The sequence below is a fragment of the Vipera berus genome (genome assembly GCF_964194415.1).
Source record: "Vipera berus genome assembly, chromosome: 16".
Classification (NCBI taxonomy): Eukaryota; Metazoa; Chordata; class Lepidosauria; order Squamata; family Viperidae; genus Vipera; species Vipera berus.
In genome coordinates, this window is record NC_138219.1 from 9,686,730 (window position 1) to 9,712,814 (window position 26,085).

A 26,085-nucleotide genomic window follows, 5' to 3' on the forward strand; every position below is an offset into this window, starting at 1 on the left:
CTATAAATTTAATTAACAAATAAAACAATAATCCCACTTATTTTTCAACCTCCTCCAGGAATAACAATATAAACGTCAAGGTTATTTTTTTTTAAAGTTTATTAGTTTAATTGAAGTTTTAATATAATTAAACTTTCTTTTTTTAAAAAAGAACCACGTATTTTGGTCTGAAGATAATGAGTTGTCCTTTTGTGTCCCTCCCACACCCCAAATTAACACCCCCCCCCCAAAAAAAATACTGCCATTTCAGCTGATCAACTGGGCCAGAATCCCTTTCCTCCATTCTGAGACCAGCCTGAAACCCACGTCATAATTTCCTTTTGCATTTTTCCACTGGGCTATAGTTGAAAAACCTACCTAATAAATTAAACATTAATTAAGATCTCTGGAGTTCACGGTACCTTTTTGCTTTGAAAAGTCAGGGTGGGGAAAAGAAGGGAAGAGGGGAGGTGGGATTCCCATCCCAGGAGGACCAAGAGGGGGGGGGGACATTGTGGACGCAGGGAGAAGAACTTAACATTTTGCAGAAACAAAAACCCGCACTGGCAACACCCAAGGCTGTTGAATTTAGCCACCCCCCCCCCAAAAAAGGTGTACCTGCTGTCCACCTCTCTATCCAGCTCTTCAGACCCCTTCCCAACCCACCCCTTCCCCACGTTTAAGGCAGTAGCTTCTCCAACACTTCTGCTCCTGGCAACTACAAAAACCATGTGCAAGAGTGATCATGGGGACAGGAACTGGCCCCAGTTTAGGTTTGGTGCAGCTGACAAAGCTAGATTCTCCCCCACCCACCCTCAAACCCCACCCCCCAAAGGGGGAAACATGGCTTATAGGATGTAAAGCGAAAGACGTTGGCAGAGAAAGAAAATTAAGGCAGGCGGGGGGGGGGGTCTTCCCTTCTCACCCCACGTGTGCGAGACCAAAACATGAATTCCTATTTTGGCTCGAGACACCAAACCCACCTCCCCAAATTTTGCAGCATCCAAGGGACAGAATAAATCCAATCAGGACAAGGTGCACAAGGGCAGGAAAAGTAGCCGAGCGCCCATTTTCCACCCACCCCCTCCAAAAAAATATCCAGGCTCCTCCTGAGAAACCAGATGGGCACAGCACAGATTCTCAGCCGATGTCGCTTCGCTCCAGGAGAGGCAAATATATATCAAAAAATACCCCTTTTTCTGACCCACTGGCCTTTTTGGCACAGGGAATAATTCTCCATCAGGACTGGCAACTTCGACAAACTTTCCACTTTGGAAGGGGGTGTCTTTCCACTTCGGGTGCATCTTGATGGGTGCAAATCTGGCAGCTGCGGGCATCACCGTGATGGCGAGCGAGGCCGCCTTCCCCCCCCTTCCTGCCCTTCTTTAGGGGTTTGTTTGTATTTGGGGGTTCCAGAAGTGGGGAGGAAAAGGGGGGAATATACGAGAGGGAAGGACTGACGTTCATCTTGGCTTCCCCGATGTGATTTTTAAGGCAGTTTGGTGAAGTTTGGGGCAGCAAACAGGAGGAGAAAGGGGGGGGGGTCTCGTGGGGGACGACTTCCGAGGGGAAACGATTCCTTCTGAATCAGATTAGCAGGTGGTAGGAGCACGCCATGCCCCCAAAAGTGACAGGGAAAAATGGGGTGAATTGTTCCGGATCATCGTAGGCCGAGGACCCTCGTGCCGGAATTTAAGCCGTCTTTCCTCCAATTTTTGGCTTGGCCACGAAACGAAACACCCTCCAAGTCTCGGACTCGGGATGAGCTGGGGCCAGAGAGAGGGGGGGGCTGTGGGAAAAAACGTAGCCGGTGGGGAATTACTCTACTTTCTGGCGGTTATTGTTCAAGATGTGCCCGTTGGAGAGAGGGCCGTTTTTGGTTCCCATGCCGGGCACGGCGCCCACAGCAACAGCTTTTTCTTCCTCCTCCACGGAGTAATCTGTTTCGTCTCGGTCGCTTCGTTCGTCCTCCACAATCTGCGGGGAGAAGCGAAAGGAAAGACGAGAGTCTTACGCGTTTTAATAATCGATGTTGGGAATGGATGGCCAGCCTTCCCCGCTCGAGAAATAGCACATTTCTGCCTCCCGTTTCAGCCTCTCGTGAGGCTTTTAATAACATTTGATAGTCACCAAAGATGCTTTCTAATTTGGGGCCACCGTAGAGGGCAGCCCGCTCTCCTCAAAAGCTGAGGTGGCCCCAGGCATTTTCTGCTGACTTTATTTTTTATTTTCTTAAAAAAATGTAGCGTTCAAAGCTCTTATAAAACCAGAGAAGCCCAAGGTGATCAAGCTTGCCAACAAACCACATTTTAAGAATGAAACGTCAAATATGACCGATTGATAGATTCGAGGACGAGAATCAAATTTCTAGTCCTCATGAACGACATGTTCGAGATTAAGGATCCGATTGCTCTTAAAGACATTTGCCGTTCCTTTTTAGCACCAAAGTCCTCTCCTTCCGTGTGGTTTCTTTTTTTTTTTTTGCGGGAGGGGGGGGAATCCCTTTCCAAATTTTGCACCAGGTTTGCCCTCTTTCCGCCTCCAAGCTTTTCAGAGCTTTAGGTAAATTTAAGAAAATTCCTTCTCACCTTTCCAGTTATGAATCGCTGAGCCATGCGAATGATAAGGTAGGCCCAAAATATGTGGAGGCATTGGAGGATCACCATCATGCCGTTGAAGAAGTAGTAGCCGAAGAAGGGAGCGTAAATCTTTAAAGGAGAGATCATGGTGCAGTGCAGAATCCTTGGGGAGGAACCAGAGAAAGGATTAATATTTTAAATATTCATATTTTAAAGCGTCTCCCCTTTCTTTAATCTCTGCAAAGAGGATGCACAGGGAGTTTTAACGAGTGAAACTCTCCCAACTTCTGCAAAGGCAACTTTTGATAAAGGCCACCCCAGTTTCAGAGGGAGAATTAAAAATTTTAAAAGTAGGATGAGTTTCACATGTAACTCAATGCCCAAACTGGATTTGTTTGCGGCTTAACGCAGTTTGTAATCAGTACAGCTTTACCTCTGTAATTTTTAATAAGACTTATTAAAAAAGGGAACCATACTATTTACTAATCTAACCTAACAGATGAAATATTTCCAAATGGGATAAAACACATTTATCGAGAAAGTGAATTCCAAAACGGATCATGTTTTACCAAAAATAAAAGATCCTATATTCAATTTTCTATATATCATTTTAATTTCAACGCCTTATCTGTCAATCCGTAAAGTTTTCCTTTATTTTTTAATCAGTGCCCTTTCGTCCCCCCCTCCCCCGAAGGGCCCCATGAAAAGCTCACCAGAAAGGAAGAATGATCAAACGGGTGATGATGAAGATGACCGCAAAGACGATGAAGATATTGTTGCAGGTGTTCTTCCAGCGGGCGTAGTTGAACATCTTGGCTGACTGCAAAGCAGGGGAAAAAAGGGACAGATTGGCGCTTTTAATTTCTTTTATGCGGTTCTACTCCTGTTGTAGGGACGCGGTGGCTCAGTGGGTTAGGACGCTGAGCTTGTCGATCAGACGGTCGGCAGTTTGGCGGGTCAAATCCCGAGTGCCGCGTTAACAGAATGAGCGCCTGTTACTCGTCCCAGCTTCTGCCAACCTAGCAGTTCGAAAGCACGTAAAAAACGCAAGTAGAAAAATAGGGACCACTACGGTGGGAAGGTAACAGCGTTCCGTGCGCCTTTGCCGTCTAGTCATGCCGGCCACATGACCAGGGAGACGTCCTCGGACAAGCGCTGGCTCTTCGGCTTGGAAACGGAGATGAGCACCGGCCCCTAGAGTCGGAAACGACTAGCACGCATGTGCGGGGGAACCTTTACCTTTACCTTTTTACTCCTGTTGTAAACAAAGAGATATAAGGGGGTCCTTGTGGTTCCAACCAAAATGGGGAGGGAGGGAAGGAAGATAAGGAAGGAAATGGAAGGCGTGAGGGAAGAAGATGAAAGAGGGAGGGAGGGAGGGAGGGAGGGAGAGAAAGGAAAAGAAAGAAAAGGAGAGGGACGGAGGGAGAGAAGGGAGGAAGGAAGGGGAGGAGAAGGTGGGCTCCGGGGATACCCTCCTGGCTTCCTCTCTCACCTCCAGCAGGTAGTCGGAGGCGTCGTGCAGGGCCATGATGAGGGTCCCGGCCCGGATATAGTTGGTGAACCAGGAGAAGCTCAGCAAGACGATGGTGGCGACGTGATGGATCACCTGCTCCTTGAAATCCTGTCCCCAAACGGAAGGAAAGGAGGAGATGGAAAAGGAAGGGGAGACCCCCAACCCAATCGGGGGGGGGGAAACTGGGAAGAGGTTCTTTGGGGGGGGAGGGGGAGAATCCCCTCTTCCTCCCCTCTAGGAAACCATCTCTTCTGCTCAGAAGGCATCAGCGGGGGCTCAACCCGAACTCAGGATCCCAACCTGCACTTCCACCACCACCCCTGTTAACGAGACTTCCGGAGGTAAAATCTCTCTTTTTGACCCCTAAAGCCCGTTTTTCCACCCTGCAAGGCTCCCCCCCCCGTCCCCCCCTGGCCAGCTCACCTTCCGCTTCACGTCTGAGGCGACACTGAACAAGAGCGACAAGTAAAACGACAGCTCGGTCATGTAGTACCAGTACTGGGAAGGAAGCAAGGGCTGGGGCAGAAAAGGCAGATTAAAACAGTGAGCCCAGCCAGAAACTGCATTTACAAGCCCTGGTTTTTTTCCTTTTCTTTTAAATCAAGCTGGGACCTGGCATGCATTCAGGAAGTCCTCAACTTATGATCACAACTGAGCCCAACATTTACGTTGCTAAGCGAGACAGTTGTTAAGTGAGTTTTTACCTCCTTTTATGACCTTTTTGCTACTGTTGTCCAGTTAGTAACACAATTGTTAAGTGAATCCGGCTTTCCCCATTGACTTGGTTGGGCAGAAGGTCGCAAAAGGGGATCACGTGACACACACACCCCGGGACGCTGCAACCGTCATAAATACGAGCCAGTTGCCCAGCGTCACGTGACCCCTGGGGATGCCGTGACGGTCGTAGGTGTGAGAAACGGTCCTAACTCGCTTTTTCAGTGCCTTTGCAACTTTGAACGGTCTCTAAATGGTTGTGAAATCAAGGACTCGCTGCATTTATTTGAATCGCTGAGGATGACCTGCATCTGCATTTATATAACTATTGCGTCTGCCAGAAAGACGTGAGTTTTGTTCTTCTTCGTAACTCCAAAGGGGGGAAAAATATCCCAAAATAATATGCTCCATAAGAATGTCCCTCTTTTTGGTCCCGGGTGCAAAATCCTCCAGATTTTGACAGGGCTACAAATACGGGAAGAAGAATTTAGCTCTTCCTTTCTTTGCAATGTCGATTTTCCCCGACTTGGGTTTATGCTTTTATCCTTAAAAATGCACGTGATGTTTTCAGAGGAAATTCTTGCTGAAAAACGTCCTCACCTGATTGGGGTACCCGTCCCAAACTTCTTCGAGGTTGTAAAACCAAGGTTTCTGCAACACACACACAGAGAGACACACAAAGAGACAAGCCCATTAGAAGGAAGGAACCAGGGAATTATGAAGAGTGATAAATCAAGGAAGATGTTTTAAGCCTGTCGGACTCCGTACTCACATCCACTATGACGGCCATGCCAGCCACGAAAGCAATGAAGTAAAACGTGAATCTCCAACTGAAAGAAGGAAGCAGAAAGCGGGGTTATGGTTGGGCTGTCGTTTTTCTCTCTGAGCAGATTCTGTGTTTAAAAATGCACCAAGTGCGTCAAGACTGCCCCAGGCCATGTGCAGAGTGCCAGTAGGGGACCTGACTGATTGATGACATCTTTGCCAAAAAAATGGCATTTAATCCACTCATAGCAAACAACTGATTTGCTTAACACCCCTGGTGTTCACTTAGCGACTGCCACAAAAAAAGTCATAAAATCAGGTCGGATGCGTGAAGGTTTGGCCCACAGGCCGCAGTAGCCGACCCCACCCAGAGGCTTTAGAACAGAACTGCTCTATGCTCATGGTGTAACTCACAAGGAAATTAAGGGGAGAGGGCTAAGGGCTGTTGGGGGCACAGGGGCTACCTGGCCTCCCGGAATTTCTTGAGCAAACTGGGACGATCCTGGTTTCGTCGTCGCCGGAACCAGCGCTCCACCTGCCGCGGGGTGTAGCCACTTTTTTTAGACAGCGCCTCAACAGCCGCCTGCCGGGAGAAAGAAGACTCTGAGAAGTCAGTTGCGTGGGAGGTTGTGCAGGCAGGCGACAATTCTGGCAACTCCCCCTTCACGCCCTGGAAGTGGGTCTCCTGCTTTCTGCCCCTCCTTCAGGCCCCATTTCTGCAGCTGGGAGTGCTTCCCTGCCAGAGCTCGCTTGCCCCCCCCCTCACCTGTTTGGGATGTTTGCAGGACGTGGAGTAGAACTTCTCTAGCACCGGATTTGGAGTAGCTTTTAATCGGGTTTTTTCTTTGATGTTCAGGAGCCCAGCCAGGGGAGTGGCGATGTAGCTGAAGGAGAAAGGAAAAGAGACTGAAAAAAAAAATACAAGGAAGGAAGGAGAGAGAGAGAAAAGGAAGGAAAGAAGGAAAGAAAAAAGAAAGAGAGATGAAGGAAGGAAAAGAAATTTGCCATCTTTCTCCTGCGTGGTCCAGGGCTACTCACATTTCGAAGAAGTGCCTGACGATGAGGAAGATGAAGCTCAGAGGAATGGTGTAGTAGAGATGAGCAGCTTTGCTGTAGACTTGGTCATCCAGGCCCTGGACGTCATCCCAGGTCAGGTTGGCCGGCAACCAAAGCCGGTCCCACCAGAAGTAGTTGTACAAGGTCTGAAACATCCTGCAGATGGGAGAGAAGCCGTGGGGAAGGGGAGGGAGGGAGAGAACCCTTCAATCCCCTTGCCAATTCCCAGATGGGAGACCACCAATATATCCCCCCCACCCCCGGTTCAGAATTAAGGCCTGGGCAATTCACCGCTGCCTCCACGCACTCTCCTGACTCGCGCCAAGTTTGAGACGGCCTCCAATTCTTTTCACAATGCAGTCGTTTCACCTTCCATTAAAATCCAAATTAGCCTCTAAAATGGAGGGGCACGCAGGCCCCAGCCACCCTCTCACCTCGGCTGTCCTGGATACTACGTTTCATCCGTTTATTGATGCTTTCCAGCTACATGTTGCATCTCCTGGCATGTTAACAAAGGTCCCACAGCTGAACACGCTTTTCAAAATGTATCAAAGCCAGGGAAGAAAAAAAACAAACCAAGTTTCTATTAGGTGTCTATCCTGTTATTCCACTACAAAGCGAGTCAAAATATAGCTGTCTTCCGACCACCTTCTTTTTCAACAATTTCCCCTTTCGGCTCTTCCATAAGCACTCAGTTGGCTTAATTTTATCTCCTTTCTTCAAAACCAAATCCAAAGACTGCCAAAATAAGTTAAAATCCCATCGGTCTGACGGGTGCCCAGACAGGAGACCACTAAGAGAGTGCAGTGAGCCGGGGGGGGGGGGTTCCTCTTCAAACAGAAGCCGCCAAATTCTGCTCCAAATCCAGCTTCCCCCTTTGCCTAGGCAGCGTTTCCTGGCAGGAGACTCTCCGAGGCTAGTTTGTCCTGGAAAGGGGACCACCAGGAGATGCAGAGCGCCCTCTGGGTGGCTGGGGAAGGGAGCAGATGACAGGCTTGTCCTGGCAGCTTTATCCAGACACGATTGCCAAACGCAGCCTTCCTTCCACGTGAGGGACAAAGGTTTGGGAGATGGACTCTGCTCCAGCCGGATGCAGGTGGAGGAAGATGACCGCCTGGCTGAGTTCCCCCCCCCCGGAGAGCAGAGGGCCGGCACCAACCTCAACCTTTTGTAAAAAAAAAATTAGCTCATTGCAAATTTTGCATTGCCACCTTGCATCAGAATACGTCAATAAAAACCTTTCAGCCGGCAAATCCAACCCAGCACTCAAAGCAGCATTTGCACACCTGCCGACTGCTGTAGGCTGAAAGGGGACAAAGCCTTTTTAAAAATTATTTTATTTTCACCCCAGTCTGTTTAGTGGGGAGAGAGAAAGAGCTCGGGTTAAAGCCATAAAACCACACAGGAGGCAGTAAAAAAAAAACTAAAAGAAAATAAAAAACAAACAGAAAAAGGCACATTTGTGAAAAAGGAGGCAGGTGTTTGAAACTGGAAAACCGAAAATGGAAGAACAAGCACCCATCCATCCATCATTCCAGAGCCTTTCCTAAGTACAGAGGCACTGCCTGATCTCCGTATTACGAGGGGAAATCAGGCAAATAGACTCACGGCCTATTCCAGCAAAGTGGTTGCATTGGTAAGCTTTTAAAATCAAACCGAAGATGTGCAAAGCTGAAAAAGGAATTTAAAGGTCTGTTTCAGCTGGCATTTGGGGCCCTTGAGGTGCAAAGTCCCCCCCTTTCCTTACTGTCAAAGGAAAGACAGTTTCAAGTCACTTGAAAGACAGGAAATAAAAAAAATGGATTATCCACCCAATTGGGAGCTCAATGGATGGAAAGAAGGAAAAGCAAAATTGACTGATGGGGGCGTAAACATAAATTGCGGGATTTGGGCACCTCAAACAGCATCACAATCTCCGCTCTGGGTGAGCAGCGTGGCCTGCATGAATAACAATCCGTACAATGTGTGATTGTGCCAACAACACAATCCTTTTATTCATGGGCTATTGTTCGGATGCCACTTGCCACAGCCGATGGGAGTGAGGTGTTTGGACGGACACACACAGACACACACACAGAGCTTAAAGGAACTCGTATTCTTAAGCGGGAATCTTGGTTTAGGAACTCTTAAGGAAAGAAACAATAAAGACGTTTGGTTTTCAACCTTCATTCGCTTTCCTCCTTTTTGGCAACCTGCCAGGCTGAGAGTGTGTTCTGAAAGCAGCGTGTGCTTGTGGGTTGCCTCCCCACTAACCACCACCAAACCAGGATCTCCCAACTTATAAGCTGCAATGCAAACTCTGGAGATGAAATTCCAGAGCTGTTCCAGGTCAATCTGGTTTTTGATAAGAGGCAAGCTATATATATTACTGTCGTCATATTCTCAAAGCAGGCCTAAAACCAAGAGCCATGGTCTTGCTGAAGAATATTTATTCCAATTCTGACATGGATGCGGATCCTGCTGGGTAATGAAACATCTGCAAACAGCCCAGCCCAGAGACACCAAGGGCTCCACAATATTTATTTATTTGTACATATACATATATTTTCCATTTTGTGCTGGCTGATTCCAGAGTGACTCACAGCTTACAGAAACATTCCATAAAAAAGGGACAAGCAAACTGCGGTTTAACGGAAGACGTGTCAAAACGCTCCTGAGCATTTTGGCAGTAAGAGATAAGTTCCTAGTCCTTATGTGGACAGATAAGGAAAGGCCAAACTGGTGGAAACTAAGGGACCAAAGATAATGAAAAAAAGAAACTCTTTCATTTTTTTTAAGAAACTGGTCAGACAGTTTTAAATTTTTGTAAAAAATTTTGGCTGCTACTATTCAAACTTGCTAACCTTTCATTTTGGCAACCTTTAAAACCGTCATCCGATGGGGATACATTCCACTCCGCAAGACCTTTCTTTGGCTAGACCTCCCAAAGATGATTTTATCCCCCAGCAGTCACATCCTGAAAATTAACCGATGTGAAAATATTCATCAACTCAAAATTGATCGCTGAAGCCTTAGCCAGCTAGGTGTGACTCCTTGCCTTTGGGACTTTCTGCTACTGGAAAAACCTGCCTGCAGCTTCTTGAACACACATAAAACAGTCTTGGCCCTGCTTTAAGAGTCCCGGCGCTTGAAACTGTCACCAAGAAACCAGCGAGTTTGCAAATAAAAGGAGAGGAAGGGAAGCACAAAAAAAAAAAGGCAACGAACATAAAAATTCATGGAAGGTTCTGTTCCTTGCAAAATCTTTCAGGCACCAGGGTGCAAACAATGCCTTTTTGTCCAGACCACTCCTGTGCGCTGGAAACAAACTTACAACATAACAACCCATTTTCAACTATCCCGGAGCCAAAAGAAAAACAAACTTGTTTAGAAAATTATGTGGGAGGCACAGAGGAAGGCAAAACTCTGTCGGCTTTTTCTTCCCAAACGTTGGGGCAGGTGAGGGGGGTCGGCCCCACTTAAACAACCCAGCCCAAAACCACAAGCGTCCTTCCGCGTCCTTGGAGCAGGTCAGGAAGGAACAAAAAAACAGGAACAGACACCAACATCGTTCGCCAATCCACTCCGGCCTCCTGGAAGAGAGAGGAAAACCCCTTTTTTCAAACTCTCTTCTCTCACTCTTAGCGCACTTCAGGAGCGTTAAGACTGCAAAAACTATCATTAAAAAGCAAGAAAGACCCATCTTCCAAACAAAGCTTTGCACTATATTTATTATTATGTTTTGTATTTTTTAAAAAGAATTTTAATAAGCACTGCGATGTATTGTTATGATGTAGTTGTGGACGATTTCAATAAAATTATATATTCCAAAACAAACAAACAAACCTTTGCACTGATTGTTGTTTTAAAAAGGTTTCCTCTCTTCGTTGAAAGGAGAGTGCAGCAGAGCGCCCCCTAGAGGAAACGGGCTTCCTTTTCCACCGGATTCCAAAACCATCATCGTTCCCAATCCTTGGCAGTGGCAGGCCAGGTTTTTCGGGTTCCCCGGAGCAGATCAAGCATCTGAGTTCCAGGGGTGGCCAACCCCGGGTCTCTGCGCAAAGAGATCCAGCAGCGAGACAATCCCGGCGGAGGAGCAAACACGGAATCCCAGCGGTGGAAGGGACCTCAGAGGTCTTCCAGTCCAGCCCCCTGCTCAACGCAGTTTCTCTATTGGGGGAGTGCAGAGCTCCAAGCTGGGACCCCTCCCCGCAGCCTGGCCTGGTTAAATGGGGCTACATGCCAACTGGGGGCGGAAACAAGAGGAAAAACATCCCCTTGTTTTCCCTTCTCAAGCCTTTCTCACCTCGATCTGAATTTTGCTCCACGCCTGGATCCGGCCAGGAAACGCAGCACGCAGGGCAGCCCTGCTGCGCCTAGACGCTGACTTGAATACCGGCTGTCCCAGCACCCGACAGGCTGTGGGCGTCAGGATCCTCGCCCTGCTTACAAGTCAGCTGGTCGGGGCTCCACCAAGGGAGCGCCCCCGGACTCCGGCCTCTGCTGCGAGCATCACAACAAACGGCTGCCTGATTCAATCGCACACTCCCTCCAAGTAAGAGGAGGGCAGAGGCTTCCCACCCCAGCCACCCCCTCTGTGGCTTGGGCAAGGCTTGAGCAATTGCCGGGAGCAGGCCGCTCCGCTTGTGAGGTTTCCAGCGAGCTGGGCAGGGTTGAAAGGAGCTCGGCTGGAACCACCATCCAGAGGAGAGAGTCTGCAGAGGTGAGTTAAGCCAGGACAGTCCTGGCTCTTTGCAAACCCCACTGAAGGCAACCAGAAGGGAGTCTCTGCCCCCAACGTCTTAAATTTCTAGGCAATTGTCCAAGTTCAGGATAGGTGAAAACCAGACGCTGGAATTGCGTCCAGGAGAAGAAAGGCAGTTAGTTATTTAACAGACACCGCCGGTCAATCCTCTGGATCAGGGGGCCGGAACAGACCCTCTCTCCCAGAACAGGGACTCACCCAGAGGCACAACAGGGAGCCTCTCTGGCAGTGGACAGAGCCATGGCATCAAATAGGCGCTTACTCCAGAGCAGGAAGGAGAAGGGCAGGAAGATGGCGGCAGGTCACTGATCCGAAGAAATCGTTTTGTTTTCCCTTGGTCTAAGCTCAGCCCCGTCCAGCGAGCCTGAAGGACGGGGGATTCACAACAGGCCCCCTCCCCCAAAACAGAGAATCTCACATGGTGTAAGTCTGAACTACAGAACTCCCTGCCACATGAAAAGCAACCCGAGGGGAAGATCGGAAGAGGAGGCCCAGTGGCAAGGTTTAAAGACCGGATGCCCAAGGGAGAGATCCATGGGTCAAGAGGCTCCTCTGATTCTGGTCCTCTCTCGGGCCCATCAGGAAACAAGCCAACTTTCCTTGTTTTACTTCCCTTCCAGGACTTTCAACTTCCCCTTGACTGCGTTCAAGACCCGGGCACGACACAGCTTGCGTACAAGACCCGGGCACGACACAGCTTGTCCGGCCCAATCACATCTGTCGCTTTCCCCATTTGCACAAGATTTGCTCAACCCTCCGCAAGGCCAGCACACAAGCGATCCATGGCCCACCTTCGTGGGCTGCGCGAAGGCCGCAGCGATGCAGGGTGGGTTGGCCTTTCCCAAACCAGGCGAAACCACAGAAATGTGGGAATTGTAACCTAACCCTTCAGCCGACACCTGGTTGGGGCGGGCGGTTGCAAATAACCAGGCCTTACAAGGGACACAGCGTCCTCCTTGTTGCACAAAAAGCCTCTTTCCCAAGGAGGATTGCAAAACGCCAGGAGTTCACAAGACCTGCAGATCACCTTGCAAAGGGCACAGCCTCTAAGAATCCGGGTGTCACTTCCACAAACAAGCCTCTCTCTGCCCACGGAGGAGAACCCTCTCAACGTAGAATCCCAGGACTGGAAGGGACCTCGGAGGTCTTCTAGTCCAACCCCCCGCTATAGGGAATCGGATGCCACAGCCAACTCACCCTGGGACAACTCACTGCAGAACAATTTAACAATTCTATTGTTAATTTTTTGTCGGTCACATTTCAATTCCGTCCTTCTTTTGCATCCTTTCTTTAATGATTCTATCCCACCGTTCTTTTGTGATTAGTGTAATAACAATGAGTTGTCGGCCGTGGCGAGCTGGCTGTGTGGAGAATTGTCATTGTCAAGGCAGGAGACCTTGCACCAGGGGTCTGCAACCTTGACCACGTTAAGAGTTGTGGACTTCAGCTCCCAGAATTCCTCAGACAGCTATGCTTAAAGTGGTCAAGGTTGCAGACCCCCGCCTTATACCATCCCCGTCAAATGGCTTTTCCAGTCTCGTTCTTTAATGGAATTCTACACAAGGAATTTGTCGCCTGTGCATGAGCTCTCCATGTACATAAAAGCAAAAATCATAAATTGTTGTCATAACCATTAAGTACAACCATCCTAAACCGTGAAAGAACACTCAGTGATCAAAGCAATCAACATCAATCATGAGATGCACACCAAGTGAAGCAGTTATAGTCTACAAAGTTATAGTGCTGCCATTGAATTTTTGCATTTGTGGTTCGCAACAAAGGCATCGCTAACAGCTCTTCCCTGTACTTTGTTCCAACTATTTTTAGGTATTTGGGAACAGGACTAAAGGGCCTGAGATAAAGGCCTGGTTATATTTACCGGCTCCAGGATTTTGGAGCATACAGAGTTCTCAAACTGTGGCCCCTCTCTAACCAGGGTGTGGGTTTTAATCCCCAAAAAAGAGGTAGCGAAGGAAGAGTCAAATCAAAGGTACGTCAAGGCGTTCGATTCTTAGAATCACCACCAGTTTAAAAAAAAAAAAAGCTTGAAGGTCTATTTTGGTGGCCCAGATTTTTATGGTCCGATGAAATTAAGGTGGACTTTAAAAATCATTTTAATTAGGCCTGCCAAATTGAGAATCTGGAATAGAAATATAAACTCAGGTTATGCCCAGAAATATCTTCATGGCTCCTGGCTCAAGAAGCAGATCAGAGAAGGGAAAGAGCAGGCAAAGCCGAACGGTTGATGCACCCAGAATTATTGGGAAACCATCAGGGTGAATTTAAAATCCAATCAAAGGAGCCATTAATAACAGGAGGAGACAGCTGTCGATTTACAGTTATCAAAAAAGGGTCAAAATGGAGTAAAAGGCCAGCCAGAGTGAGGGACAGACAGGACGCAAAGTACAATCGAACAGTTAGGATGAACTGCTAAAATGTATAAACTTTTGTGGAAATTTCGAAAGAGAGACGACTAGATGAAGGAATGGATGGCTAAGAATTTGGATGATAAGTCACAGTTTTAGAAATTGGTGTGCCAGGTGAGAGACAGCCTTCGCCCTGGGCAATTTGCTAAGCAGAAGTTAATCGTGATAACTCAATAGCGCCTTCACCACTCAACAGCGCCTTCACCGTCAGAGGCAGCCTAGCTTGGAAAACAAATTACAGCCTCCCAATCCTCTTTTATGGACCTCTGCCCGATTCCCACCAAGAGATTATCCTACAATTTGCCACAGAAAATCCAGGCTAAAGCACTGAAGGGTGATTCTCATGCTTCTTGCTGGGTGTGTTGGCTCTTTCTGGATGCAGGATTAGAGGATGTCACAGCCTGTCTCTCTTCCCAAGCCCCAACCCCCCTTGGAAAGTTTTTATCTCAAGCAGGAGATCCCAGCAAAGCCCTCTCCAGCCTCCGTGAAACTTCACCGCAACTAACCAGTTTCCCAGGACTTTTGTTTGATAGGTTCACACAACTCAGTCAGTCCTGAGCTGCAAGAGCTGATTTGAGGTGGGGGTGTGTGTCCAAATCCGGGAGGGTGGTTTGTTCCTGCCCATGCAATCTTGCAATGCCAGGCTTGAAGACCCTGGCGAAGGAGGGGAGCCCTGCGTTGTCTGAACTGACTCTCTGGATGTTTGTTTTCCACCGGTAGCAGAGAGGGAGGGAGAGGCTTCCAGCGCCCCCCCCAGCGCCTGCCTTCCTCGCAAGGGGAGAGAAGGGAGGGACAGCCGGGTAATTAGCAGCCAAATAAGCATTTTCCCTACCTACGGCCTCTGCCCAAAACAAAACAAGCCTTTTGCAGAAGTGGGTGCTGGGAAAGCTGGGCACTTCCTGGATCGGAGAGAGAGCTGTGTGTGTTGGGGAGGGGGCTGGAGGATCACACAGGAAAGGGAGGGCGTAAAAGGTGACTTTCCGAGCAGAGGGGGGGCTCCATTTCTCTCCTCTTCTCCCCCTTCACCCCAGTGTATTTCAGGCCAGAGGCTGGGGACTTGCTCGCCCGGTGGAGCAGCAGACCGGAGAGAACAACCAGCCATTGTGGGCAGGGGAATTTCACCCAGCACAGCAGGGTGAGGGGTGGGGGGGCAAGGCTGGCTGGAGAGGCGATAAACAAGAGAAAGAGAGAGAGAGAGAGAGAGAAAAGGAGGGAGGAAAGAAGGGAGGAAGTAAGAAAAAGACAGAGGGAGAAAGAAAGAAAGAAAGAAAGAAAGAAAGAAAGAAAGAAAGAAAGAAAGAAAGAAAGAAAGAAAGAGAAAGAAAGAAAGAAGAAAGAAAGAAAGAAAGAAAGAAAGAAAGAAAGAAAGAAAGAAAGAAAGAAAGAAAGAGAAAGAAAGAAAGAAGAAAGAAAGAGAAAGAAAGAAGAAAGAAAGAAAGAAAGAAAGAAAGAAAGAAAGAAAGAAAGAAAGAAAGAAAGAAAGAAAGAAAGAAAGAGAAAGAAAGATTCCATTTCGGAGAGTTTTCCTTCTGTCCAGGAGAAAAGCAGCCGCTGGGAAGCTTTTGCTGCCCCCCCCGAAATTAAACCGCCCCCCCGCCAGAACCCCGGCAATCGGCCTCCGGCCCGGCCCGTTTCCCAAGCTCGGAGCCCGGCCGGGACCGACGGGGGAGCGGCCAACTTCCTTTATTCCGGCCCGGCGACGCGGCCGCCCAGCGATGCCCGTGCAAAGGGGCGGGGGGGGGGGCGGAGGGTGTGAGATCCCCTCCGATCCCCAACAGATCCCCTCCCCGGGATCCCAGCCTGGCGAGGGGGGGAGGGCCGCCGCCCTCCCGCATCGGGCCGGAAAGCGCCTCCCCGTCCCCCCCCCCGCGAAGTCCCTTTTCCCTCGGGCGCTCCCCTCCGCTCCCGGCGGGGGGGCTTCGGAGGGAGGGGGGAAGAGGAGCCCCCCCCTCCAGAAAGCCGCGGGGGGGGCGCCGCTGCTGCCCGGCGGGTTTTTACCTGGTCGGCGGCGGATCCGGGGAAGGTTCGGAAGCGGAAGGAGGAGCGGGGGGGCGGAGCAGCGCAGCCCCCCACGTGAAAATTAGTCACTGCGGGCGGGGGCAGGCCGGAGGCGGCCTCAGGCCCCGCCCCCTCCCGGGGGTCAGCCCGCCTCCCTCGCGCGCCCGCAGCCCGGCCCGGAAAAGGGGGTCCTGCCGGGCCTGGGGGGGCGCCGGGGGCTCCTCACGGAGGGGGGGGCTGGGGCAGGTCCCGCCAAGACCGGGAGGGGAGGGGGCTTCGTGGGGGAGGCCGGACGGCGCCTCTGCAGCCTTCTGGGCCGGGGACCCCCCCGCTTTCCCGGCCGCGCCGGGGGCGCCTCGCCCACCCGCCCACCCTCCGCCGGGCCAGCCTGGGGGGGGCGCTGCTTCGGCGAGGAAGAGCCGCCAAGTTGCCCGGAGCGAAGCGACCTCCGCCCTCCGCTTCCTCCGCCCCCGACGGCCAGGGGGGAAGCCGCGCAGCCCGCCCCGAAAGAGGGGCGCCCCCTCCCCGAAAGGGCGGCCGGCCCGCCTCGCTCCCCGGGCTGGCGCTCACCTGGCGGCCTCGCAGCGCCCGGCTTGGCCGCTTCGCCTCCTTCGCCTGGCGGGGCCGCCGCTCTCCGCGCCCCTCTTCCCTTTTGCAGAGTTGGGGTCGGCGCGATGAAAGAATGGGGCCGAGAGAGACCGGGGGCCACTTTCTTAAAATTGCAAAAAGAGGGGCAAAGGGCGCAGCGGCCCCACCCGGGCCAAAAGAGCCATTTCTCCGACGCCCCCCCTCGGCTTCCCGGCCCAGCCTTAGCAATCGACCGCGGAGCGCGGAGGGAGCGCCGCCCGGCTGGGGAGGGCGCGGAGGGAGCGGCGGCCGGGGGGGGGGCGAAAGGGAGGGCTCGCGGCTGGCCGCCCCCTCCCGCCTTAGTCGTCCCTTCTGACGTGCCTTCTCGCCAACGGGCCAAGAAGGGGGGCCAAGGGGGAGCCGGGCGGCGGGAGGGGAGCGGAAAGCCCCCTCCTCTCTTTAGCCTTCGGCTTGGGGAGGGGGCGGGAAAAAGAGATGCTTCCTAAGACGTCCAAAAAGCGGCTTTGGGGCAAGGTAGAAATTGGGGTGCCTCCATTCCCCCCCCCCGCGGGAAATAAGGAAGGTGCGCAAAAGAGGCCAGGGGGAAAACTTCCTTATTTATGGGACTCTTCTCCTGCTTTTATTACTGTTTATAAATAAGTTAACTGGAATTGGCCAGGAGTTGGGGAAAAACCTGACAGGTGGGGGTCTCCCATTTCAGCCCTGTCTCCTTTTGAAAGAGGAGAGGGGATTAGACCCGACTCCCCCCCCCCCCCCGCCTCTCTGAGCATCCATCGCTGGACCCCATCCTTGAAAACTACAGAAAAGGGGGGGGTATCCATCTGGGAAGCAGGAAGAAGCTGCATCTTTTAGCCAAGTGGAGAGACCCCTCAAAATGCGCCAGACCCCCTACTCTGTTCCCCAAATCTATGTTTCAAATAAAATCGGGAAGAAATTTCAGCAGAAACATCCGTGCAAATGTTTGGGTGGAGAAATAAGTGGACATTGCAGCCAGAGTTTTTTTAAAAGACATTTCGGTTTTCTCCTGCTAGTATCCATTCAGGCTCCTGCAAGCTTTTGTCCTATTTACAAAGGGAGGGGTGTTGCTTTTGTGAGCTTTCGGGTGGGGATTGGCTTATTTTTCCACTGAAAAACTAAAAAAAAAACCACTGCTTTTTCTTTCCTGTTTTCCCAGTGTTTTTGAAACTCTCTTGTTGGAAAAATAGGCCCAGTTCGCTCCCTGCTGGTTCTGCTTGAAATCTGAACATTTTCCACACTTGAAGTCTGAATTTATAAAGTGAACACACTTTATAAATAAAATAAACCCACTTGTATTTTTTGAGTTTATTTTTAATGGGATTTTTTTAAAGTCTTACTTGTTCTTTTATAGGTCAATCTAGAAGGGCAGTGTCTTCATAAAATAAAAGGTAAAGGTAAAGGTAAAGGTTCCCCCGCACATGCGTGCTAGTCGTTTCCGGCTCTAGGGGCCGGTGCTCATCTCCGTTTCAAAGCCGAAGAGCCAGCGCTTGTCCGAGGACGTCTCCGTGGTCATGTGGCTGGCATGACTAGACGCCAAAGGCGCACGGAACGCTGTTACCTTCCCACTGGAGCGGTCCCTATTTTTCTACTTGCGTTTTTTACGTGCTTTCGAACTGCTAGGTTGGCAGAAGCTGGGACGAGTAACAGGCGCTCACTCTGCTACGCGGCACTCGGGATTTGACCCGCCAAACTGCCAACCTTCTGATCGACAAGCTCAGCGTCCTAACCCACTGAGCCACCGCGTCCCTTCTTCATAAAATAAAGCACAATAATTATCAAGATGCTGAGGAAAACAGAGAAAGGCTGGAATCTGGGCATAATTTTATGGCTTGTTAAACTGGGATGAACAATTTTATTCCAGCTCTGTCAGAAATTGGATCCCGCAAAACCAATCTAGATTACAAACAAGTTTAATCCCAGTCCTAGCGATGCCATCCCAGCAATGTATCGTGTTCTCTCTCCAGACTTATTTAGTCGTCTGCATTAATTAAAAATGAATTTGGCTGTGTTTGGAAACACTGACAAAGACACGCAGGAGCTGACCAATTTATGCCACACACTGCACTTTTCCAATTGATCAATCCTTAATAATCCTTCATGGTAAATCCCAGGAATTCCCTAATGGAAAAATGTGCAGAATTCTTGCAGCAGAGAAGAAAGAAGACGGAGAGTCCATGGAGGAAGGGGGAGATTTCAATTATTCCAGTGGAAAAAAATCTAGCAACCGCAGCTGTTTTGCTTCCTCACGGAAGTCCTCTGAGCATAATTTTCTGTCCGGAGGGATTTGCAGCACAGAAATAAAATGCGGAACAGGCTGAGATGTGCAAGAAGCACCCACCTTCTCTTTTGCGGGACATCTCAATTGCCAGTCCCAATTTTTGCTGGTGGCAGGTAGGAATTCTTCCATTTTCTGTCCAGGAATTCCAGGCAGAAATGCCACTGGGCGAGCTCAGAGGCCAGTCAAGATCTTCCTCCAATTGACTCTCACATTCATTTTCCTGGAGGAGAACGGGATCTTCCTGCCAAGCTGGCCCATGGGCAGGGCTGTTGTTCTTGCTAGGTTAGTCATCTGAGGAAGACTGCTCCTGGACAGGAGGCTCTGCTTTAGAGAGTTGCTGATTTACACACACACACACCGAACGTTGGTTTCATTAAAAACACTTTTTAAAGAAAAACCTGAATGGATTCTACACTTTCCCACGTAGGAAGCGTGCTCAAAGTGCAGGAACGCTATCGGTACCTGGATGAAAGGCAGGGAGGTGCTGCCCTCTGTTGGCTCAGCCAGCCATGGCACCCTCAGAAGGGAAGTTCACAGCGCCCCCGGTGGAAAACGTCGTAACGGTATGGCTTCCTCGCCTCCCCCCCCCCGCCGCGCCTTTTTTTTTTGTAAAAGTGTCCAGAGCAAAACAGTCTAAATTGTTAGGAACTCCGCTGCAAAAGGAGATTTTAGAAGCGAGATTTGTCCTCCCATGATTTCTCCCAAGCCCTCCAAAGGAAGGAAAAGATTGCAAGCACGACCCGTCAAGAAAGAAAGCTACAAAGAGCATCCGAGGGAGTGTCGCAGGCTCCGGGCAGCGAGAACTCTCCAAAGTTGCGTGTCTGAGTTCCAACTTTGTACCCGGAGGCCCCGGAGAATTTGAAGACCCTAACCCGCCGCAGGCTGGAACCAGCGCTGTCTCGCGTTCTGACGGCGCTCGGGAGGCTGGGCTGTGAGCGAACACGTGGGAAAGACTTCCAGAAACCATTCAGGCTTTCTCAGGGAAATCAGGTCTGCAAGTCCCCCATTCGGCGGGTGCCCATCTTCCCTTCTCCCAGCTGGTCCCCCTCCCTCGGAACTGAAAAGACCCCCTTTCCAGAGGAGTTCATATGAGCAAAGGTGCTGAGTTCCAGTCCCGCAAAAGAGGCTCGGAAGAGAAGCAACGTGTTCCGAGACAAGGCGACGCGATTTCAGGGAAGCTCCTGTCAACGTCCCGAAAAAGCGAAGCGTCCTGCACGGGTCTTCGGGCGAATTTCCCTTCTGACGACCACCCAGCCTGAGTCGGGGGTCCCTGCGTGCAGAGGGCCCCCCCCGGCGCCGCGGGGCTTTCCCTTGCGACCTGGGGAGGCTTCTGCCCTGGGCGGCGGCGTCCCCGAGTGGCCGCCCGGGTTTTCCCGGACGCCCCACGGCGGCAGGTGCGCTCCGCCAGGCGAAGGACCCGCCGAGCCGGCGACAATTCGCAGTCGGGCTGGAGAACGACAGCCCGGACTGGTTTTTCCGAAGATCTCGGCGCTGGTTGGCTGCGGAGCCGCCCTGGGGGGAGCCGCTGACGCCCCCGCCCCTCCGCCTTTGGGGACCACGCGGGGCCCGTCGAGGAGGAGGAGGAAGCAGCAGCAGCAGCCGACTTTGCGCGCGGCTTCGCTGGAGCGCCCGGCTAGCCAGATCCCCCTTTTTGGAGAGGGGCTTTGGGGCTCTCCTGCTCCTGGGGAGGAGGGAAAGGGGGGGGTCAGGCCAGGGGTCAGAAGAGTCTTCTGGGGGGGCGATTTCAAGCAACACTGAGACTCGGAAGACCTCAAGGTGCGTTTCTCCAAATCCCTTTCCAGTTTCTGCTTTTTAGAAATTCAGTCGGGTCTTTCTGCCTAAAACTGGGGAGTTGTTTTCTCCCCCCCCCTCCTTTCCAATTCCTCCTGAACGCCCCTCTGCCCCCACTTCCTCAAATGCGGAGCCCCTCCTGCTGCTGCCCCGCGGGAGGGGCCACTATCTAGATTAACTCCTTGCCTGTATTGCTTCTCCCCCCCCCCCATTGTTTTAGCTTGAATTGGAAGCTGCCTGCAATTGGAACCCCCTCCCTCCTGGGGTTTCTGCCCTTGCAGGCTCTCTTCTTCGCAGCAGCTGGGCTGGCTTGCTTGAGGGCTGCTTAAGGGGGGGCTCTTCCCCCTCCCCCTCCCCACGACTTGGCAAGCGTGCAAGGAATCGGCTGGAACAGGGATCCATGGCCTACGAAATTTTGGAGCAGTTGCCGATGGCCGAAAAGGTGAGGGGCCACCGAATCTTCTTTCCTTCGCTACCTGCTGCCCCCTAAGGAGGAGGGAATGGATGGAAAGGTCGCCCAGGTAGACTGTGGGGGCCAGTGGAGGCTCGGCTCAGCCGGCCATCCAGATTTGGCTCTTTGCAACTTTCTGCCCTAGATGGCCGTGTGGGGCACCCTGGGGACCATCCGGCCTCACCTGAATTTTGATGCAGCAAAAGATGCCCAGATTTTCTTCGAGGCCATCAGTGGCGAAGGTAACGCGCTGCCCCTTCCCTTCCCTCTCATCTGCATCCGTACAGCCACCCTGCGAGGTGGGCTCTGCAGAGAGACGGGAAGTTGGACTCAGAACAGGCTTTCGAATCCAGGACACAACTCAGATGCCCATCGGATCCAACCAATAGGGTACAGTTGGAAAATCCGGATAAGGGATGGATGGGTGGCTGGGTTTAGGTCATCTGTCCAGAGAAATACGCTGATGGGAGGCCTAAATTTAACCCCAGCAGAGGCGCGAGAAAATAATTATGCTAATGAGGCTTTTGATGTAGGTGATTTGCATATGCAGATTTCGACTCTTCCTGGAGTACGTCCAACTCGAGGGGCAGGAGCAGAGTTTGCAAACTCCTGGTTTGGAGGCCTCGGCTGAAACTGGGTCCCCCTAAAGGGGTCAATTGCGGAGTCGTCATTGACCTGCTGACCAGCCGGAGCAGTGAGCATCGCCAGCAGATTGCTGAAGCCTTCCTTGACTTCACCCAACAGGTTGGGCCAGGAAGACATTGGGGGGGGAATTAGTGGCCCTTCCTGGGAAGGAAAAATGAGCAAAGCGGTCACTCTGGCTTGGACTACTGCAATGTGCCAGTGTAGGGGCAGCCCTTGGAGACCGTTCTGATTTTTTTTTGTTTGTTTGTTTAGGACAGTGCCACCAAAACTGTGGGTTCCACTAAAAAGCCACGTATCTCAATCTTTTTCCCGGCCATGATGTGTCTGGCTGAGGGTCCTGCTCCATTGGGGGGGTGGGGGTCTCCCCAAATTTCTCTTAGTCTTTCTCTCCTTTTAGAGCCTGCTGAAAACCCTGGAGGCGGTGGTGCCCAGCCACTTTGAGACCATCATCAGGGCTCTGCTCCGTCCGGCGGCTCAGAACGATGCCCACGAGATCCAGGCGGGATTGCAGGTACCCCCTTCCAAAGACTGGCACCCCGTTTCTGCCAAGGAAGCCCCATGACCCTCCCGTCCTTAACACACACAAACACACGCACCCTGCAAAGTTGACAACTGTCGCTTCCTAACCTGGGCCACATTTTCTTTGCAGAGTCTGGAGGTGGAAAGCCTGATTGAAATTGTCTCCACTCGAAGGGCAAAACAGCTTCAGGAAACCTTGGCTTATTATAAACAAGGTAAAAAAAAATATTAAACATACCTGCTTCTTCTTAAAAAGCAGAGAAATAAGAGAGGGGAGTTGCTGGGGAGAGAAAGTTGCCTGATAAACATGAAAAACCAAGGGAAGACGGGCCCGCCCTCCTTTTCATGCCTGCGGAACTCCCTGAAACATGATGCGACCGTGAGCTTTGACCTTTAAAGCGGTGATATTTTACTTCGTTGAGCATTCCTATAGACCAGAGGAGGGTCCAGCCTTTGCAAGCTTAAGACCTGTGGACTTCAAATCCCAGAATTCCAGGCATGGCTGGTGGGGAATTCTGGGAGTGGAAGTCCCAAGATCTTAAAGTTGCAAAGGTTGAACACTCCTGATGTAGACTAAGAAAAACTCAGAGTATTATTTGGCTACCAGAAAAAAATGCCTGCCTTAGAATGTCAGAAAGGATAGCTCTGTTAATCAAGCACATTATTTGAGACGCTTAAGAACGCCTCTTTCCTGAGCTTACTGCAGAGCCCCCTTGTGCAAGAGTAGTCTACCTCCGACCGTTTTCTCAGGAAGGGAAACAAGGACATGCTCCTCTCCTTCCTGATGTAAAGGTGGCCAAAACTCCCCCCCCCCCCGCTTCTTCCGCTGACGTAGATTTCAAATCAGACTTGGAAACGGATATCGCCTGTGGCACCACCGGTGGCTTTCAAGAACTGCTTCTTGCCTTGATCAAGGTAAAAATAAAATTAAGGTAAAGTAAAATAAATAAAAATAAAAATATTTTAAAAAATAAAAAAAATGCAAGACAAGGCAACGCCCCTTTGTAAGAACCCCAGAGATGGGGTGGGTGGGTGTTTGCTTTCCTAAAATTCAAAGCGCTCTGCATCTCATCCTTTTTAAGTCCAAAATGTTGGGCCCACTCAGCCATTATTAGGAAAATAATGTATATTATTTTGCAGCAAAGTCTCACAGCTGACTTGTTCACCCCTTCCTTCCCCGCAGGGTGAGCGGGAACGCTACTCGGGGACGATCGATTACGTCTTGATACGGCAAGATTCAGAGGTGAGACGGGAATGTGGGGTGCGCCTCGCTTCGGGGTCCCCTCTATGCCCAGATGGGGTCAGCGGCTTGGATCCCTCTCAGGGCCCATTTCCAACATCCCCCCCCCCAAACCCTGGACTTTCCCCCCCCCAGGCCCTCGCCGACGCGGCCACTGGTGGGGATGCTGGATGCCCGGAGCAGAGCGAGTGGGTCTGGATCCTGGCTCAACGCAGCCCCGAGCATTTGAGGAGAGGCAAGGCCAGCCCCATGCTTCAGGCAGGACACCGTGCGGTTGTGTTTCGCCATGCTGGCATCCCCAAACGTGCTCGTTTGTCAGGCCAGATTGGGCTAGGGAGGCTTCCCGCTGCAACCCTGATGGAGTCCCTGTTCAAAAGCTAAAGAAAAACTGGTGCTTTCAGGGCACAAAAGGGGGTGTGTGCCTTCTTCCAATAATTTAAAAAAAACCCACCTTTTTTCCTTGCCTTTTTTTCCAGTGTTCAGCCGGTACCAAGAGCTGACAGGAATCTCAGTTGAGGGAACTATGGAGAAACACTTCCAGGGAGACTTCCGGGAAGCGGGTTTAGCGCTGGGTAGGTGCCCCCCCCCAGACGCAGGACGAGAGACCTCCCGAGGGAGACCCTGGATCCGAGTTTTAGTCTGGATTAAATTGAGGAGGGGGAAAAAAACTAGTTCCAGCAGTGCTTTCTGCACGTGCTCAGAAGCGCTGTCCGCCTGAGTTGTGTCTTGTTTAGCACAGCCTGGGCTGAGGACACCCGGAAGAAGATCTGAGAATCTTCTTCCTTCTTGTCACTGCTTTTAAAAATGCAGGTCGCTAGTCCTCTTGGTCCTATTTTAGCACAATCCTTAGGGAACCTTATCTCTAAGTTAAGGTAAGAGTTGCAAGGCCACTTAAATCAGCCTTTTTCCTCCTCTTTCTCCCCAGACTGGCTAAGCAAGGCACAATTAGCATAAATTAAGCTCAGGAACTGGGAACTTTGCAAGTGGATTAGCCAGTTTCAAACCAGCTTTGTTCTGCCTGACTGGCTCTCCTTCCCCGCTCCAGCTGTGGGTGCTTCGTCAGGCAGAAATCCAGCTTGCGCAGCTCTCTTCACTGCAGGACTTTCAGCCCAGAAATGAGGAGAATGACCAAAAATACAATTGTAATTATTTTGTAAAACTAAATTTCTTGCAGTTTCCCTCCTGAGAAACACACCACTATATTTTGCCACCAGGCTCCACTCAGCCATTAAGGTGAGGGTCTCCCCTTCTGGTGCCCACCTCTTCCCAAATCCCATTACCCTCCTTTCCCCTATCCGGGCGGCCACATTCTGCTTCCGGGTCGTGATTCGCACGGGAGGCCGGCTGAGCTGCTCCGGACGGTGTGTGAGGGTTATTAAATTTATTTGCCCCCTGTCTCGTTTCCAAGCCACTGTGGGTGGCTTACAACTTTCCCAAGGCGATTGTCATTCTCCCCCCCCCCCAGGAAGCAGGGCAGAGTCCCCAGACGGCGGTCCGAATCATGGTCTCCCGCAGCGAGACGGACCTTCTGAGCATCCGCACCGAGTTCAAGAGGCGCTACGGGGTCTCGCTCTACTCCTTCATTGAGGTGAAGCCCCGGGTAGTATTGGGGGGGGCGCAAAGGCATGTTACAGACCCCAGGGGGAACCTGCAGACCCCCCAGGAACCGTGGGAAGGACCCTCCCGCCCAGCCAGGGCCCCCTCTAATTTATTCTCACGACGCTCTTACGAGGTAGGCTTCTTGGCCAAGCAGCCCAATTTTATGCAGCCTATTTGACACCCCCCCCTGCTCACCGGGAACAGAACCTCCTTCTGTAGGAGCAGTCTATCTGCATGTTAGAGTTTGGGGGCCAGCAGAAGACAGGAAGGACAACCTGCTCTTTACTGAAAAGTATCTAGAAGACACAGGCAGGAAGTAAACTTCCTCTTCTCCCCCCCTCCCAGGAATTAAGCACCCCATCTTTTCTGGAGCGCCCCCTTTATTTCCAGATGGGCTTCCCCAAAACTCTCCTCCTTGCCCCTCCCCCCCAGATGGAAACGCACGGTGAATGCCAGGCGGCTTTGCTCGGCTTGTGCAAAGCAGAAGATCTGTGAGACCTGCTCCCGGCCGAGGATCCTCTCCGTCCAGAGGCAGTCTACCTTAGGAGACCACCCTCCCCCAGCACTTCCTTCCAGCAGAGCTGCCTCTCGAAGTTGCAAAGGAGCCCCCCCCCCCCCAAAAGGCAGCTGCGGAATTCAGCCTGACCAGTTGGACGGGTGTCCGCCTCTCTCCCAGCCCAAATTCTTCGGATGCTTTCCAGGGGCCTGAGTTGGGGTGGGGGGTGGAAGGAGATTTATCAGGTATTTACAACAAAACTTTGGTCAAAGTTTAAAAGTAGGGGATAATAAGAAGTAGCAAAGACCTATAGAACCTCCAGCATCAACAGCAATCTAGCTGTGCCGGGAAATGCCAACAGGCTTTTCTCATTGGCCAGTTTTGGGAAAGAGGACCCTCGGAATAGATACAGCTTCGGTCTGATGGCATTTGAGGGGGGTTAGATTTCTGGGAAAAGGCTTAATTGTATATCCCACCCCTCCGGCCCCATTCCCTCCCCTCTCCTGCTGCAAGGGATCCCAACCCATCAGCCACAGCCCCACCCCATATGCCTGTACAACCCACACATCCTTCCTCTTTCCCACCCCTCCAAAAAACCCTGGTCCTCCACTTCCCCGGGAGTTAAATGTTGCTTGTAGAAATAAACCAGATAAAACCCATAACCTCTCTGGGATCTCTCTCGG

General features: G+C 51.2%; 2 protein-coding genes and 1 long non-coding RNA gene across 5 annotated transcripts; 2 read left to right on the forward strand and 1 right to left on the reverse strand.

The window, feature by feature from the left end:
- Positions 1-776: 776 nt before the first annotated feature.
- Positions 777-16,594, reverse strand: CERS2 (ceramide synthase 2). 3 transcript variants are annotated; one of them, XM_081340700.1, is made up of 11 exons: positions 16,348-16,594; positions 6,592-6,765; positions 6,320-6,437; positions 6,018-6,136; positions 5,561-5,618; positions 5,389-5,439; positions 4,498-4,590; positions 4,054-4,182; positions 3,272-3,378; positions 2,568-2,721; positions 777-1,956 (listed from the first exon to the last, which is right to left on the reverse strand). In XM_081340700.1, the coding sequence occupies exons 2-11, from the start codon at positions 6,762-6,764 to the stop codon at positions 1,798-1,800; spliced, it is 1,161 nt and encodes a 386-aa protein (XP_081196826.1). In that variant the 5' UTR covers position 6,765; positions 16,348-16,594; the 3' UTR covers positions 777-1,797. The 3 variants fall into 3 exon arrangements, with proteins under 3 accessions (XP_081196826.1, XP_081196824.1, XP_081196825.1); XM_081340698.1 differs by lacking the exon at positions 16,348-16,594 and adding an exon at positions 15,778-15,935; XM_081340699.1 differs by lacking the exon at positions 16,348-16,594 and adding an exon at positions 7,044-10,693.
- On the forward strand, positions 4,173-6,486 carry LOC308675439. Its single transcript, XR_014028119.1, has 4 exons — positions 4,173-4,415; positions 4,680-4,766; positions 5,014-5,135; positions 6,410-6,486. It is a non-coding gene; the product is annotated as an uncharacterized lncRNA (long non-coding RNA).
- Positions 16,595-20,128: 3,534 nt separating the features above from the next.
- Positions 20,129-26,073, forward strand: ANXA9 (annexin A9). The gene is made up of 13 exons (XM_081340779.1): positions 20,129-20,437; positions 20,734-20,894; positions 21,049-21,145; positions 21,454-21,647; positions 21,946-22,059; positions 22,198-22,282; positions 22,903-22,982; positions 23,251-23,310; positions 23,443-23,542; positions 23,784-23,879; positions 24,482-24,540; positions 24,773-24,895; positions 25,339-26,073. The coding sequence occupies exons 2-13, from the start codon at positions 20,853-20,855 to the stop codon at positions 25,399-25,401; spliced, it is 1,113 nt and encodes a 370-aa protein (XP_081196905.1). The 5' UTR covers positions 20,129-20,437; positions 20,734-20,852; the 3' UTR covers positions 25,402-26,073.
- The last annotated feature ends 12 nt before the right edge of the window (positions 26,074-26,085 follow it).

Coding starts and splice junctions, on each gene's coding strand:
- CERS2 (XM_081340700.1), bottom strand. CDS start 6,764: ATGTTTCAGACCTTGTACAACTACTTCTGGTGGGACCGGCTTTGGTTG. Junction 6,438..6,591: donor GTCAGGCACTTCTTCGAAAT/GTGAGTAGCCCT, acceptor TTTCTCCTTCAG/CTACATCGCCACTCCCCTGG. Junction 2,722..3,271: donor TTGATCATTCTTCCTTTCTG/GTGAGCTTTTCA, acceptor TTCCTCCCCAAG/GATTCTGCACTGCACCATGA.
- ANXA9 (XM_081340779.1), top strand. CDS start 20,853: ATGGCCTACGAAATTTTGGAGCAGTTGCCGATGGCCGAAAAG. Junction 22,283..22,902: donor CTTGGCTTATTATAAACAAG/GTAAAAAAAAAT, acceptor CCGCTGACGTAG/ATTTCAAATCAGACTTGGAA. Junction 23,880..24,481: donor GGAAGCGGGTTTAGCGCTGG/GTAGGTGCCCCC, acceptor AATTTCTTGCAG/TTTCCCTCCTGAGAAACACA.